This window comes from Serinus canaria, chromosome 15 (assembly GCF_022539315.1).
Source record: "Serinus canaria isolate serCan28SL12 chromosome 15, serCan2020, whole genome shotgun sequence".
Taxonomy (NCBI): Eukaryota; Metazoa; Chordata; class Aves; order Passeriformes; family Fringillidae; genus Serinus; species Serinus canaria.
In genome coordinates, this window is record NC_066329.1 from 12,940,559 (window position 1) to 12,958,138 (window position 17,580).

Genomic DNA, 17,580 nt, shown 5'->3' on the forward strand with positions numbered 1-17,580 from the left:
AATGAAGTTAATATCTCCTACTGAAATAAAATAGGAAATTTGTTCCCAATAACTGACTATAATGTCTCCCAACAATCTTTGCAGTGTGGTTTAATTGAACTGTGATCTAGGCTAAATAAGACTGTGTCTATATCTGGGCTTAAAATATATCTGGTAACCAACCAGACTCTGTACTCCCATGTATGACCTGGGATGGGATATTCCTGTTCACAATCTGCAAAGCCCTGCAGGTACAAACCTATCCTTGGACTTCAGCTTTCAGTTTAGGCAACTCTGCATTCAAAAAAGAGCTGCTAAAATAATTTTGTTAGCAATAATTTTGTTTGATGAAATTGCCCTCACCAGGTGCTCACAGCACATTTGATAATAGGCTGCAATTTCCCTCAAATCTTTGCTCTGTGGATTTCTCGGCTAGATTTGTTTGCAGAGTTTATTTTTAGCTTCACAAATTGGTCATCGCAAGCATTTGACACTTGACATGGCCTGTGTGCAATTAGTCCAAGAGCCCCTGTGACCCCTCAGAGGACAGGGAGGCAGCTCTGGTGGGCACACCTGAGGAGCTTGGCTTCCCCTGCCCCCTGATGTTCAGGAATGCTCACAGAGCTGCAGCTTTTCAGCCAGAAGGGAGTTGGAGTCTGAGTCGTGCCTGTCAGGGGGGGATCAGTCTGGAGGGAAGACCTGGGTGAGCCATTGCTCCCTTTGTTGCTGTATTTGATCAGCCTCACAGTCCAAAATCTGTTCCATATCCTCAATCCGAGCTGGTTTGGTTTAAGATTCCACTCAGCCTTTCCATCAGCAAAATCTCCTGTTTCTAGAAGGTAAGAAAAGGGAACTTGGAGGGGATGAGAGTACAGCTAGGGTCATCCTGAGGTCTAAGTGAATGTATTTGCTGAGCTCTAGTTCTGAGCAAAACATTGCTGCAAAGATTTCATACACTCTGAAGTCCCTAAGTGTGACTGAGTGTGGTGCTGGCACAGAAAATTAAGGGCAAATGAGCCAGCAAACAGAGCTGTTGACATTTTGGGGTGAAGGAAGCATTTGTGCTGATTGAAGTGAATCTTCCCTATTTTCATTCTGTTCTGCAGTTCCTGAGCTGGAATGTGTGGTTTGCTCTGCAGGAGCAGGACAGCTGTAGGGGAGGATGGAGTCAGAAGAGAATTGAAGTGCAGGGGCAGGTGGGAAGGGGTGTCCATGGAAGGAACAGAGATGTTAATTTGCAGCATTTGCAGGATTTTAGGTAATGGTGGTGCTGTGAATAATATTAGGTAGGGTTTGTTTATTAAAACTCTGGTGGCATGGAATTGGAACAAAAATTAAAATTAATGTGGTGCAGCATTCAGTTATAGCTGGATTCAGGAATGGAGGAAAGGTAGTTGGGAAAAGGAGGGAGAAGATCCTGCCTTCAGAGTTACGGAGTTCTTGGTGGGAGCTCCAGCTGTGCTGCAGTGCTGGGGTTCCAGTTCCAGGAGGACACACAGGCACTGGGCTCTGTTCAGCTCTTTCCCTCTGGCTTGTCTCCTGCAAGGGACAATTATAAATGTGCTTCTGAGGGCCAGACAAGGTGCAGGAGGCTTCTCACATCACTCCCCCTTTGCATGGGCAGATGTCTTCTGCTCCTCACTGACTTCCCTGGCCCAGAACCTTCTGGCTGAGGGGACAGGCAGATGGCTGCCTTGAAGGCTCAGTGGCTCATCCAGCATCAGGCACTGAAGATCTGTGGCCATTGGCCAGTAATCTCCCACCCATGAGCTAAACCTTCATTCCCTGCCCAAAAGTCACTTCAAACCAAGCTCATAAAAGAGCAACTCCAAGATATTGAGCTTTTATGACTGTTCCAGTGAATCCAGCTCCATGTGAAATACCCCCAAAGAAAATTCCTCTTGTGCTGGAATCCAAGAAACAATAATAATGATACAGATCAGAAGTCACTGTTTCCCATCCAGTGAGCTCACTGGGTTGCAGGAATTTGAGCTGCTCTGTCACACTGGAGCCAGTGATGTGCTTAGCAGATGCCTGCTTGGGTTCAGATGAAGTGCTGCAGAGGCACATGATGCCAGAAGGATTAAAAAGTCACCAGGCTGTTACAAAGAAGAAATAATTACTTGTAAGCCTTCACTTTTGTTCTTGGCTAATACTGGCTTTGTCTGATGGTTGTTAACCTCTTCCATGCAGGACTTCATCTCTGGGCAGCTCTGACTGCTGCTGGCTGATGGGAAGGGGTAAAGCATTTCAAAATGCAAATATCTGTTCCAGAGCACCTGAAAGCACTGACAGGCAGAGCTGCTTTTTAAAAATGAGTTTTTCAGGTAGATAAAGTAAACACCGCTTAATGGTTATTTAAAATAATAACTTGTGCTGTGAAACTCAGGGAAACCCACGGCATCTTGTTTAAATAGTTTCTCTGATAAATTGAAGAACTTGGAAACTGAGCTGATTAAGCATACAAAAGTGTTCTCTGGAAATGCTGGTAATTAATTATACCAGGATGTGAAAGTTATTGGGTAGAGATGGAGAGAATAGAACAAATCCCTTAAGTGACGGCCTGCAGTTGCTGATGCATGGTGTTGGTATTCTAAAAATAAAATGGACAATTTCAACTACCAATTTTATCAGTAAAAGGCTTAAAGTGCATAAATAAATTGTCTGAAGTACAGCCTTCAGTATAGAAATATAGGAATCCATTATGTATGGTATGAAAGTGGGTGGAAATCTTTTGACTACATTAAAAAAATGAAGCTTTTTCTCTTCCTGCTGTCAGTCTGGCCACATGGGTTTTGCTGTTTGTGTTCAGCTTCTTAAGGCAGACGTTGCCTGACTGTTTTTCTTAATATTGGGCCAAGTCCTGCATACCTCATGCATGTGATTAACCCAGGATAAATGAAGTGCCTGCAAAAATGAGCCCACTGTCTGTCTGAGGATAATGTGCTGCAGCAAAAGTCCTGGGAATTGCACAAAACCAGCTGCTATGTCTCAAGCTTAGATCCTGACCAGCAACCCTTTGGAATCACAGGACTTTGCTTGTCTCTGCAGCCTGCTGAGTTTGTTTCTGATTTGTGTGGCTCTGTGGAAGGCAGGGATTCCCTCAGGAGCAGTGGGGCTGTGTCTGGAGCATCCCTGGTCATGGAAACCCTTCAGAAAACTTGTCAGCTTAAACCAGTTCGTGCTTTCCTTCACCAAGTGTTCCTGTGCTTCCCCTAAGCACAGCCCTGCCCTCTGGTACCACGGGCTCTTGGCTGAGCAGCAGGACACCTAGGAGAGAAATTCTCATCAGTCACCAAGTCAAACTCAGTAGCCAAAGTGGCCACCAAGAAATTCCTGTCTAGCAAGGCAGGTGTTTTAGTTAAAAAGGCATGTTGGCATCTGTCACGGGGTGTCAGTGGCTGCTTTCTGCAAAGGGCTGCAGGGAGGTGAGCAGATCCCAGCAGGCTCATCCAGGGTGGGTGAAGGGGCTTGCACAGGAGATTCCTGCATCTGTGATCCAGATTCTTGTTCTGCTGCTGGATCAAAGACATCTGTGGGTTTTCCTCCTCCCTTGAAAGGTCCATGGTCCAAAGTGGATCTTCTTTGTGTTCCTTTTGGAAGTGTTAGAGCACTTAGGGATGGAAGCCTGACAGACTCAGGTGAGGGAAATCAATCAGCTCAGGAGGTGGCATTTGTAACATCTTTTTCAGCAGAATTAAAGTGTGTGCCAAGGACTGGAGCCTTGCAGGGCGGTAACATAAACCAGTGTTTTATGTTTTAAAGGTGACTCTGCCTGACAGGGTGTTGTGCTGCTAATGCACTGTTTCTTTTCCTTTTTTTTTTACCTTTTCATTTTGTTTTGCTTAAATTTCTGTCCAGTCACGGCAGTTTGCTCAGTTAGAACAGTTCCATGGTGGTTCATGAATTAAACATGAGTGAACACATCTTAATTCCTTATTTCAAATTTATGGCTGCTGTCCTTTGAGAGTTCTGATTTCCCCCTCCTCTACATTTGTCTCCTTCTTTCCTTAATTACCTCCCACCTGCCTCCCAGAGCTCTTCATTCCCTGCACCCTGGCACTGCACACTCCACAGGACTGCAGCGGGGTTGTCTGTCAGCAGCCATTTGGTGTCATGACAGGTATCGATTGTTTATTCATTACTTGAAAACACTTAATTAAATTTGACTGCATAATTAGCACGTTAGCAGCCAGACATGCCAGGGCAGCAAATGTGACTTGCAGAACTCCCCAGGCTGCAGCCCTTTGTGAGGAAGGTGGGAAGGCAGTGTCTCCGTGGGGTGGTTTGGGATCCTCAGGTGTTCTGAGTTCCAGATGAATCTCTGCATTCTCTGTTGTCCTTGTGGTTCCCTTTACCCTTTAAAGAGCTGAACCTACACAGAACCTTAACTCCTGATTCTGCTGGGATTCCCTGAGAGCCCTGGAGCTGAGGGCAAGCTCTGTTGTTCAACACTCAAGAAGTCCAGCACTAGATGCATTTACCTTCTGTACCCATGGCCAATCCCTTCAGCAGGGGTTAAGGAGAGGTTGTAAGCTGCATGACATAATCAACATGTATTTGAACTCTTCTCCTCTGTTATCTACCCTCATTTAGACAATACATTTTGCCTTTCAGCAATGTGTTGTTAATCCTAACAGGAAAATGTTTAGGTCAAAAGGGATCTTTTGTTCAGCTGAAACTTGAAATTGGCCAGCACATGCTGCTTCTCTCTGTGTGCATCTTACATATCAGTACTTGTTGTAATACTTCTGGGTTGTGATGCCCATCTGCATTTAAAGAACGTAGGAAATTGTCAGTGTTTTACCACAGAGATATGGGCTCTAGTGCCAGAAACAGTAATACAAGAGCTAAGTTACTTGACAGAGAGAGTGAAATGGTTGGGTGAGAGTCCTTAGAAAAGCAGTTTCTTTGCACCTAGAGCAAAAGGTGCCTTTGATCCTGCAGGGCTGGTGACTAGCAGCCCTGGGGCTGTTGGTCATTGGGCTCTCCTGACATGCTGCATTTTATTTTCTTTTGCAAATGTAATGCAGAAAAGAATTATTTTGTATAAACACGTAGCTACCCTGTAAATGTTCTTTGCATGGAATAACGCTTGTCACTAACTTAGCACTGAAGCTGTGCTAAGTGTCCCTTTGAGCCCATAAGCAGACTTGGTCTAACTCACCTTTTCTTTCTTTAGTGACAGAGTGTCGAGGGGTCTTGGACAATAATCAGCGATTTTCTTCATTACCAACGTACCTACCTGTGAGCTATCGGCTCTTCAACGCCGAGACATCTTTCTTCCTCAAAGAAGCCAACCAGGACTTCATGAGAAATTCCAGTTTGCAGTCCAGGGTGGAGTCCTTCTTCCCCTACAAAGCCAAGAGACCGCCCGTGTTAAACGCCAGCTACGGACCCTTCTCCGTGGAGCAAGCGGTGCCCCAGGACCTCCTGCTGACTTCCAGCTCTTTTGGATCCGCCAACAAGTTCACCTACAACTGGAAGCTGCAGGCCTACATCATGAGCACCAAGATCTACCTGAGCAAGCCCAGGGTGCAGGTGCTGTTCTACATCGTGGGCAGGGACTGGGACGAGTACAGCCCCGCGGAGCGGCTGCCCTGCCTGCGCGTGTTCGCCTTCCGCGAGACGCGCGAGGTGCGCGGCAGCTGCCGCCTCCGGGGGGACCTGGGGCTCTGCGTGGCACAGCTGGAGCTGCTGCCCAGCTGGTTCAACCCCCCCACGGTGCTCACGGGTCGGAAGAAGGCGGCGGAGCAGCTGGAGGGGAGCCCTGTGGAGCTTTACTACACGGTGCAACCCGGGGACGAGAAGGGCGAGTGCACGGCCGAGGATCTCCGCAAGGGCAACGCCATCCGGCCCGGGAAGGATGGCATGGATGAAAGCATGTCCCACCTGCAGAGGATCGGCTCTGTCAGCCTCTACCGTGGCCAGGAGGCCTCCCAGCTCACGGAGCTACGGCTGGACAGCAACGTTGTGGTGTGGCTGCCCTCCAAGCCCGTCAAACAAGGGGAGGTTGTGAATGTTTACGTGACGATTGCCAACAACTCCACGGTGGATCAGTTCATCCTCAGGTAAGGAGGTTGGCCGGGCGTGGTTCTGACGTGGTGACACACCAAGATGTTGGGGATGTGGGATGGATCTCAGCTGATGTGAAGTTGATCCCCTCTGAAGGTTGCTCCTAGTCGCTGAAATACCTTATTTTCCTCTTTGCATGCTGGGAGGGGGATTGAAAGCTCCCGTCACGGGGAGGTTTTCAGCGTGTCTGCAGTGCCGTTTATCACAGGTGTGCAGCAAGGTGCAGAACTGCTGCTTTGGCAGGGCTGTTTCTGTGCTGTGACAGACAGCCAGGCATCAGAAAACCTCTCTGCTTTATGGCGCTTTTAAAATCGGGTTTTTATTGCACAGGCATGGAGTTTGAATGTAGAAAAACTTCAATTACCTGCTTTTCTGTAAGTGCTCTGGCAGAGCTTGCCTCTCCCACACACAGAGTGGTTTTGTTAGGAGAGCTCTGTAGGGAGGGTTTAACTATCCACTTGCAGTTAAGCAGTGTTTGTCTTTGGCAGCACATTTGTCCTTTAAATAAAGCCCAAGGTGTTTGATATTGCTGCTGCCTGGAAGGGACTGTTAGAAGTGAGTGCCATTATTTTGGGCAGGAGTGGGAACACAGGAACTGCCTTACTGGGTCAGATCACTTCCCTTTTATTTTCATTTTTAGCCGTTTCCCCACCGATCAGATGAAAATCCTTTGAGGATGACAAAGACTGGGAAACTTGTTAATCACTGAAAAATTTGATGTATCTTTTTTTAACTTGTTACCAGGCTTTAAATTCAGTGGAAATTTCCACGGTGATAAGCAACAATTGCTCTCTAAAGCCTCAGGGAATCAGTTTCCCAAAAGATTCTGCACATGAAAGAATTTATTTCTAAGGCTTATATGAATTAGATTAATACATAGTTGACAACCACCAAGGAGAATGGCCTTTAGAACAGGAAGTGTCGCTTGGCAGATAAAAGGCTTTTATTTGAAAAAAGGGGGATTTTAGTCATCCCAGAACCGTTGTGGTGTTTGCAGCTTTGGTTAAATTGGCGAGCTAATCTCCCAGACACCTGTTTACTGAGTGAAACCTCTGTGCTAGAAGTATTTTCTATGTTGGTACTTCCCTTCTATTGAAAATCCCTTTACACAAAGTAGTAGGAACAGAATACTTTTGCACATAACAAACATAGCTGTGGTGAAAGAAGAAATCCAGAGGCAGTGAGCTGGGTGTTTGTTGGGTGAATGGCAGTGGGGATCTCTCTCTGAAGGTCCTTTCTTTATTTCCCTGAAAAGCGAGTTGAAGAGAAACAAGCTTGTTGAAATCTGGGGCTGTATTTCTTTGCTCAGAAATGAGTCTGGCTGAGAGCTGCAGGAGACAGAGATGGGATGTGAGAGGTTGGTAGCTGCCTGTGTGACTTGCTGTTATGGACACAGAGGATTGGCTTTAGTTCTGGGAGCATTTATCTGCAATGCACAGGCTGACACAGGTTGGTTCTGGGGCTGGAAAAGGATTGTTTTGTGAGACTGAGCTGTGAGGAGAACTTGCTGACACTTCATATGGAGTTCAGAGTCACACTAAGGCACTACAGAATGTAAAAAATGGGAAAGCTCAAACTGAGGGCGTCAGTAGAGGGCTGGTGAAAGGCTGGTGAAGCCAAGTGGAGCTTCCCATTCTGTGGTGGGAATCTGATGTCTTCAGTGCAACTTCTGAGGTGTGGAAGGGGTGGGGTGTGAGCCAGGAACCCGTGGAGTGTCTGTGTCTGGAAAGAGAGCCCAGGGAGCAGAGCAGCCAGGGAATAGCAGTGCATATGCTGGGGCTGCCTGGGGCCCCCCTTGACCTTCTGTGTGGCCATTTGCCTGCCTGGAGAGAGCTGTGTGCTCTCATCCTCCTGGGTTCCCAGCAGAGCAAGCCCTACATCCCATGACATGCACTCACATTTAATCATCCCAAAGAAAAACACACCACACGTTATCCCCGGGCACAGAGGGCTTGTTTATTTTCTGCTCCTTGTAGATTATTCATTGAGGTATTGCAACATGCAGAGCTGAAGCAAACAGCATGTGATCATTGCTTGGGGGGTGGGAAATAATAGCTACAAATCTTCTCTGGCAAAAGGGAAGCAGACTGGTCTGAATGACCTCATAGCCACAAATCATGGCAATTGAAAGCTTGGCCTTAAATTGTGTCTTCATTCAGAATCCTGGTACTGTATCTGTGAATTTATCTGTGCCCTTAAATTGTCTTAATTCAGCATCCTGATACTGTATTTGTAAATTTATCCATGTTCTTAAATTGTGTCTTCATTCAGAATCCTGGCACTCTACCTGTGCATTTATCCATGTTCTTAAATTGTGTCTTCATTCAGCATCCTGGTTCTGTGTCTGTGCATTTTTCAGCCCAGGAGCACCAGTGAAGTCCAGGAGGATGGCTGGTGTGGCAGGGGGTGAGGTGGCTTGTGCAGGGCAGTGCATTAATGCCATAGGAGCACCGTGTGGATAAACACAGCTCCTCCTTTCTTGCACCCAGAGAGCACAGGAGTGTGGTGGGAACAGTCCAAGCCATCCTGAGAGGTTGTAGGTCCTGTTCCTGTCCTGCTCTGTCACCTCTGGTAGGTCTTTACAGGCATTTTCTATCTGCAAAAACAGAAAATGCAAACAGTTGGTCAGCATCACCCTTGGGAGTGTTCAGCCCTTTTACTGCAGGACTTTGATTTCCTCTCATGGAAAGGGTTTCAGGTTTGCCTTATGTTATCAACAGCAATATGAATGGGAAAATCATGGCAAAAGAGCTGAAGGAATAGAGAAGGGGAAGGAAAATATTGCCCTGCTTTCCTACCACTGGATTTCTGGGCTCCCAAAAGAGAGATGAATTGCACTTGCTGCTGATGGTACAGTAACAAATTACTGTTACCTCTAGCAGTTGGTAAAGTATGAATGGAAGGAAAGAAAATAAAAAACCCCAGCAATTTCTAAGATGAAGATCATTGAGGTCTTGTGTCCTTCCCAGAGCTGCCACAAATTGTTGCCAGTGGCTTTGGCAGAGCCACCAGGGCTGACTGTCACCTCTCCCAGTGCAGTTACACTCTTCTCTAATGCGAGCCATCATTTTGGGTGTGTAGTCTGTGAGGATTAGAGAGCAAAATCCTTAGGGCAGGGCCCTGTTCTTGACTGCTTTCCTGAACCCTCCCACCCAGCAGGCTGCAGAAGAGGGAAGGAGTCATAACCAAACTGAAAAGAAGGCGTTCTTGTGGGGATGGCTTCCAGAAGTTACACATAACTGGATGTGATGCTGGGGAGGGGTGAGCTGCAGGCACCAGGCAGCTCTGGAAAGGTTGTCCTGTGTGCACTGCTGTTTGTCCTGGAGCTCAAAATAGTTCTCCAGGTCCTGACCAGGACAGGATCCTGCCAGCTGTTTCTCATGCCATGTGGTGCCACGTTTGACCGGGCAGAGCTCAGCACAGCACAGAGGGGGTGGGAGTGCTGAGTGCTCTCTGTCCCTGGGCAGCAGACCAGCTCTGAGTCACTCTGCAAGGTGCTGAACCAGCAGATAACCTGATTTACAGGAGCTATTGAGCGGGCTAAGTGGAGAGAAAGGGGATGAAGTTGTTACATCCTGATTAGAGGATAGAGGTGTGACACAGGAGTGGCTTTTCCTTCCCTTCAGGCTTCTTCTTGTAAGAGATTTTGCAGTGCAGCTCGCTGCACCTGGAGGGATGTGGGGTGTAATCAGTGTCCAGCAAACAAATCAACCCAACAGAATGGATAATTAGGAGTAATAATAAATCTCCAAATTGGATAAGGATAAATGCAGTGAGGAAAGCTATTAAACCCATGAGCTGGGGACAGCTTTTAACATTTCAGTGCCTAATGAGTATTGACAGCAGGGCTCTGTTGGGTGGTGCTGGCAGCAGCTGAAGGACCTGGAGGAGGATGCATGTGAAGAGCAGCACCAGAGGTAGAAAAGGTTGTTCTGGTTATAATATCTATGTAAGTGCTCGGGAATCTCAATATAAAAAACCATTTTGGAGGAACTGGTCATGAAAAAGGGGCATCTTCAGCACTAACTCTGCCTGTTCTGCATGGAAGACCCGTTTGAGGCTCCCTAGGGAATAAACCTCTCCCAGGAGCTTGGCACTGCCCTCAGCTGCACCTAAAATAACCAAAAGTAGTAACGTTTTCAAGAAGTTACTGTTTGCTTTTAGATAGTGACAGCATACGATGAAATAACATTTACTGCCCTGAAATCTGTATTTGTCTGTTGGTTCATTAGTTCTTGACACTGCAGTGTGGTGGCATCAGGCAAACACAAGTGACATCCTGAAGTCAAAGGTACCAAAACATGCAAACCTAAACCAGAGCTGGAATCACTCTAAGTTTGGTGTTAACCCGGATTTTGGGATGCATTATCCCAAGGATCTGTTTTCCATGGTAAAGGAAAGCAGTTTTTCAGCTCTGAGGTGAAGGGTGCTTTTTTTAACGCTGATTCATATTTAAAACCAGCAGAGCTTGGAGTGAAATGAAGAGGGACAGAAGAGTTTGGTGGGATGCTCTTCTGGGTCTACATGTCCATCTCCAAATGCAAGATTGCAACAAAGCATTTTACATGTCCTGTGCAGCTTTGCATTGCTTAAATATTTAAGAGTCACTTCACTGCACAAAAACATTTCGGGTGACATCTGAAAGGAGAGGAGTTTGAATCTCATTATTTCATGGTGTATTTTAATTGGAAAATTGAGTTATTTTATGGCATTGATAGAGCCCCTAAAACCAGGTTCTAGTCCAGAGTTGCTCTGCAAAAATGCCCAGAGATGTGAATATGACTTGAAGGGGTTTGATATATTTCATTGACAGAGGTTTATGTACTTCACTGTCTGGTGTTCAGCCTTGTGGAACTTTAAATCTTAACTGATTTTTGTTTGTTTGTTTTATTTTCCCTTCTATAGAATGATCAGTAACAATTCAGCTGCACATCCACAGTGGAGCAGGTTATTGGAAGAGAAGTACCCTGGGGGGTGATGGTTTTAGGAAGTGCTGAGGTACAGCAGCACCTTGCAAGGGCTTTGTTGGGATTTCTCCCAAGGAGATTCAGAGCAGTGGTGCCATCAGCTCGGATGTTCTGCTCCAGTGAGCAATGGGGGCAGTCTGCTGGAGCACTCCTAATTACCATTTACTACAAAAGTGACACACTAAAGGGGAATATTTCCCAGTGTAGCTTTAAAAAGCATTTGTGATGTGAAAAATACTTCTTCAAAGAAGGGAATGTGTTAATGCTATTTTGAGAGAGTGGCAGGCGCTCCAGTTTAATTTCATTAGCCCTTAGCAGGCACTTTTCAGGGACATTGGTGTCACACCAGAGGCAGCTGGGTCCTCCAAACTAATGACTCGTTCTCAGAACTGCTAAGCTGGGGAGAGGATGTCCTTTAAACCTCTGACAAAGGTGCTTCTCACCAGAGCAGAGGAAGCAAGGGGGGGCTCACTGTGGTAGCAGCAGTCTGGTTCAATAAAGTTTTAAAAAGAACTAATTATTAACTTGAAATTGAAGCTACCTAGAAAAGAGAAAACAGACACTCTCCCCCTGACTCTTTAAAGCCCTCTGAAAAACTGGTGCCTGAGAAACCTTTTGAACAATTCTCCACCGAAATGTCACTCATTGCCACTGAGAGTAACCCATGGAATGATTGTTAGAAGGCTGACTCTGTGCTCCATGCTTTGGAAACCATGTGCTGATTGACCAGGTTGGTGAAGCAGAGCTGTGCAGCCAGGAGGAGACTGCAGACCCTGCTGGGGCCAGGAGCTGGGCAGGGAGGCTCAGGGCTGCTGAAGTCCAAGGAGAGCCCAGGTGAGAGCTTCCCCTCTGAGAGCATCACCTGAACACCTCGGTCAGCTCCTGCACGGTGGAGTTCTGTGCACAGGAGTGGGCAAGGATTAACTAAACTGGCAGGGCAGGACTTGCAGAATGTTCTTGTCTTGTGGAAGAGGTGTTCCCAAAGTGTGGGGCTGTGGCTACTCTGGGCCAGCTCCAGGGCTATCTCCATGGAACTGTAAACAAACCTGAACTGCATGGCAATGTTTATGTATAAATGTATATATACACCACTGTGTATAAATACATATACACTATCTATAACTAAATATAAATACACACAACTATACATAAATATATAAATAAATACATATATAAACGTTATATATATATATATATGCACACTAGATATAAATATATATAGTGAATATATGTATATTTATAAATATACTCTCTGAGCTGGGTCCTGGGCTATCTCCATGGAACTGTAAACAAACCTGAACTATATATAGACATTTTAATATAAATATTTATATAAATATAAATAGTTATGTATAGTTATAGTATATATGTATAGTTATATACATATAACTATACATATATACATAAATATAGATAACTGTACATAAATGTATATAACTATACATAAATATATAAGTAAATACAAATATAAATGTAGTATATATAGTATATATATGTGTATATATACATATACCTATATTGTGTATATATATATAGTGTGTGTATATATGTGTGTGTATATATATATATATGTATACACACACACACACACACACTATAAAATGGATTTGGACTTTTGCACTTCAGACCTGTGTGTTTGAAAACTTTTCCCGATGTGTTGATTGGGGAAGTGGAAGAAATGGATGGGGGCTGTTGTAGGGATTGGCCGTGCATGGGAGAGCAGGAAATCAGAGAGTTCCTGGCTCCTTGTGCTGGAGGCAGGGCTGCTTTCCCTCCTGGCAGGAGGCGCTGGGGTGCAGCAATTCCCACTGAGGTGTGCTGAGAAATCCCCTGGTGAGCGGTGCTTCCCGTGCCATCCCTTCCAGCTGTGCCACCCCTGGCTGCCCCAGGTGCTCCCCTTGCCATCCCCTCCAGCTGTGCCACCCCCGGCTGCCCCAGGTGCTCCCCGTGCCATCCCCTCCAGCTGTGCCACCCCCGGCTGCCCCAGGTGCTCCCCGTGCCATCCCTTCCAGCTGTGCCACCCCCGGCTGCCCCAGGTGCTCCCCATGCCATCCCCTCCAGCTGTGCCACCCCGCGGCTGCCCCAGGTGCTCCCCGTGCCATCCCCTCCAGCTGTGCCACCCCCGGCTGCCCCAGGTGCTCCCCTTGCCATCCCCTCCAGCTGTGCCACCCCCCGGCCTGTCCCCAGGTGCTCCCGCTTGGCCATCCCCTCCAGCTGTGCCACCCCGGCTGCCCCAGGTGCTCCCCTTGCCATCCCCTCCAGCTGTGCCACCCCCGGCTGCCCCAGGTGCTCCCCGTGCCATCCCTTCCAGCTGTGCCACCCCCGGCTGCCCCAGGTGCTCCCCTTGCCATCCCTTCCAGCTGTGCCACCCCTGGCTGCCCCAGGTGCTCCCCTTGCCATCCCCTCCAGCTGTGCCACCCCCGGCTGCCCCAGGTGCTCCCCTTGCCATCCCCTCCAGCTGTGCCACCCCTGGCTGCCCAGGAGCTCCTGTCCTGTGCAGAGCCTGCAGCCCTCCTGCCCAGCTGTGGGAGCCCTGCAAGGCTGCCCGCAGTGGGACAAGGCACCGCTGTTAATTCCCGTTTAGACTGTTAGCCACTTGTGTGACTCGAGTTACAAGCGTTAATTAAATCCTTGGTTCCCTGCCTAATTAGTGGCAATGGTGGCTCGTTAGGCGATCACACAGCGTAAACCCCAATCCTCCCGAGCCTGCAGCGAGGAGGGGAATCCCGCTCTGCTGGGAGCTCGGTGGAATCAAGAGGAGGTTTTGAGGCTGTGATCTGCTGCATTAGGGGATCCCCTGGGAATCCTCCGTGGGATTATCTGCCAAGCTCTCGGGCTCCAGGGCCACTGGAAGCAGGGAAGTGTGTGAGCCTGTGGGTCTGCATGGAAATGAGCATCCCTGAGAAAGAACGAGGCTCTGAACCCTTAGCACATCTGTTGAAGCTGCAGAAGCAGGAGTGACTTGCTGGAGTCATTCTGGGGGGGCACCAGCAGCCCCAGTTGCAGGGAGGAGGATTTGGGGTGCAAGGATGAATGGGGGTAAGCCAAGAGTGCTAGCAGAACTGTGAAATCTGATGGGGTTGTTGTTTCATTGGTGCTTGTGGGGATTGTTATTTAAGACAGAAAGTGTCGGATTGATTGAAGTTTCCGTTCTGGCAGAATGCTGCTCCTCACTCATGACAGCCCAGGCACGAAGAAATCACATTAATGTTCTTGTGGCACTTCACAGTTTAAACTCCCACAAAAGGCACCGGGATCTTGGGAAGGGCTGCCCTGCACTTGAGTTGATTTCCACAGAATGCTGAGTTTTCCTGTGAATTATAGATGCTTGACTGCACGTTTTGCCACCGTTTCCTCTGGGACCAACCTTGGGTGTGTTTCTTGGAAATCCCACCCTGCCCAGGTGTGCTGTTGTGTTTTGCATTCTCTGGGAAAGCAAATTGCATTTCTGCAGACTTTGAATACACAGAAGAGCTGATTAATTCATCGTTGAGACTGGGTTAAGAGGAAATTCAGCAATTTTTTTTTGTTTGTTTGCCTGGTTCCTGGTGTGTTACAAAGTGTCTGTATTAGCAAAGCTGCCAGGGGGTTAATTTACACTAACAGCCTAATCATCTGCAGTGACACCGTGTTAGGTTTTCATATTGCTGCTGAGATCAGCAAGGCTGGGGAGAGGGGAGGGCTTGAGAGACAGCGTGGATGTTGGGAGGAAAGAAAAATGGGGGGAAGCACTTCAGACAGAGCCCTCTGCATTTTCAGCTGTCAGGCTGCTTAAAAGAATCTCTTTTTCATACAAGCTCTGGCTCTCAGATGTAACCCTTCACTTCCAAAGTGCCACCAGAGCGAGCTCTTTGTACAAGACAGACAGGCTCATTAAGGGGAATATGTGGCACTTTCCAAAATGCGGAGCTTGCTTCCTCAACCTCCCTGATTAGTTGTTACCCAGCACACATAAATAGTTGTGGGTCATGAATCACAGCTTGGTTTTGCAGATAAAAGAGTGTCTGACAGACCAGACCATAGAGTCGTGCTCAATCTTTCACTCACCCCAGGAGTGCTGGGGAAGGAGTTCAGCCCTGCAGGTGAGCACTGAGGCAGAAATGTTCCTGAGCAGCCTGAGGGGTTCCTTCTTTGCCATATTGGACACGTGTGGGTCCTACTTTGCTTACTCAGGGCTGTAGGCTTTGCTGTAGCTTTGAAGAAATGAGGTGCTGTGATGGTAATTGCTGGAGTCACTGAGTCACTCGCTGTGCCTGCTCTCTGCAGGTTCTACGGATACCAACGGTAGCAACAAAAATATTTTTCTGCTTGAGGTTATGTCTGGCTTAGAAAAAGCTCTGATTGCATTGAGAATTCTTCCTATGGAAAGGCAGCAGCAGCCCTCAGCAGGAGCCTGTCACTTAGGAACGAGCCCAAATTTAGTCCTGTGGAAAGTAATGAGGGTATTCACAGGCTTTAGGCTACTTTTTATTCCTCTGGATTCCTGACATCCATGACAGGCCACATTAGCAGCAGCCTCTGATTCTCCCTTCTATAGCAGCCTGATTACAGTTTTCCAGTAGAAAGGAATGACAAACCCATTTTTTTGGTATGTACTTAGTCACTGTTGGTTGTGTGATGATGACTGTGGACAATGTACCCTTGTAATATTGGGATTTGAGACAGAGGATGATAAAAGGATGGGTTTAAAGCTGTGATTCATTTGTGAAGAGAACAGAGCTGGCCTGAGCAGAGGCTCAGGGCAAACACAAGAAAGAGCAGGCAGCATGTTACAAGCCAGCTGTGGGTCAGGAGTGTCACAGCCCTGCAGGTGACGTCCCAGTAGTGTTCAGGGAGGTGGCTTTGGGTCCTTGAGACAGGACTTTGGTTTGGGGATGGCCCTGCTGTTCTCAGGATCCATGAGAGGTGATTCCAGATGGAAGGAGTCTCATGAGGGAAGCCCCAGGACCTTGGGGCTCAGGTCCCTCAAGGCTGAGCTGGGTGACACTGTCCCCCCAGGAACTCCCCAGTGCCTCTCCTGGTCCTGTCAGTGCCCTAAACCCTGGAACTCCCCAGTGCCTCTCCTGGTCCTGTCAGTGCCCTAAACCCTGGAACTCCCCAGTGCCTCTCCTGGTCCTGTCAGTGCCCTAAACCCCAGGAACACCCCAGGAACTCCCCAGTGTCTCTCCTGGTCCTGTCAGTGCCCTAAAGCACCCTGTTCAGAGCCCTGTTCAGCCAGGATACTGCAGGTGACAATCCAGCCTGGGCACAGCACGTGAGGATGCTGTGTAACCTCCCTTCTCCAGACTCAAGGGTACTGCTGAAGAATTTTTCTCTTTATCTGTCTGAGACAATGCTACTGTAATTTGTACTGGGCAGAAATACTGAGAGAGCTGAATGGAGATTTTATCAGCTGGTTGTAGATAGTGACAGCTGGTTAATGTTAATATCTTCTGAAGGATCTTTAAAGAAATCTTGAATAGTTGTGCAGAAATTAATGTGCCTCATCCCTCTTTGTGTTTCTGAAGTGGGGCTGTGCTGTCATCTCCAGCCTGCATTCTTTAATTTTCATAGCAAGGGCTGATGGGCTCTCTGTCCATTGCTATGGTTACTGCTGCTTTATTTCTTACTCAAAGAAAACATTGACATAAACCCCACCACAACGTGTCCTTTTTATTCACTGTGCACACCTAATGGATGCCAGAGCTGTGCAAGTATGTCCTGACTGTGCTGGATGGAGAGCAGTGACTGCAGGGCTCCTGCCCTGCTGTGTCACTGGTGTCACCTTTCAGCACACACCCAATTTTATGTCAGCTACTTCAGCTCTGCCTTTATTCCTGCCCATGTTTAATTAGATTGCAGGTACTTCAGGGTGGAAGCAGTCCCTGGCTGGGTGTGGGGGAATGGGCTCTAACAGCAGATGAGGCATGTGAACTTTGGTTTTGCTCTTAAACAGCTCCATTTTGAGGTGGAATTGATCCCATGAACTTCTGGCAGTCATTCAAAATCCCTCCCAACCTTTTTGTGAGCACTAATGAAGGGAGTAGAGGTTCTTTCCCTGTGTCAGTACTTCTGATTTGTTGCCTTAAAGCCCCCAAATGTCTCATGAAAAGCTCTACAAAACTGCAGTAGCCTAAGTCCCCTCCACGAGGTTCTGCTAGCCAGTTTGGTGCAGATTGCTGATCCTCACATCCTTTGAGAGTGATGCAGAATAAAGTGTTCCCAGTTCCTCCCAGCATGGGTGGCTTGCTTTGAGTCCCCATCCCCAGCTCTGAGGCCTGGCTCTTCTTGAAGGGAAAAATTCTCCTGGAAAAAGTCCTTCTGCAAGTGTTTTCTTGTGTTTTCCCTGCTCCCTGTCACAATTATCTGATAAGTGTGGCAATTATCTTTTCATCTTAGAGTAAAAAAAAAAAATAAAAGAAATAATTAAAGAATCTAATCATTATCTACAAGAAGAGGCTTGCATATTCTGTGTTACATTCTGTATGACTTCAGATAGAACCTCATTAAACATCTTTACACCCTCTTAGGTTCGTCTCTATTAACTCTTCCAGGGGTTTCCCAGGAGGAAATGACTCTG

The 17,580-nt window shown here is 47.3% G+C and overlaps 1 protein-coding gene across 1 annotated transcript in view; it reads left to right on the plus strand.

Moving 5' to 3' along the window:
- The first annotated feature begins 5,166 nt into the window (after positions 1 to 5,166).
- Positions 5,167 to 17,580, plus strand: part of TMEM132C (transmembrane protein 132C) — a 121,166-nt gene continuing 108,752 nt past the window's right edge. Inside the window, exon 1 of the mRNA XM_030233503.2 lies at positions 5,167 to 6,050. Within this exon, the coding sequence (XP_030089363.2) occupies positions 5,290 to 6,050 (761 nt within the window). The 5' untranslated portion in view covers positions 5,167 to 5,289. The remainder of the gene's footprint in view (positions 6,051 to 17,580) is intronic.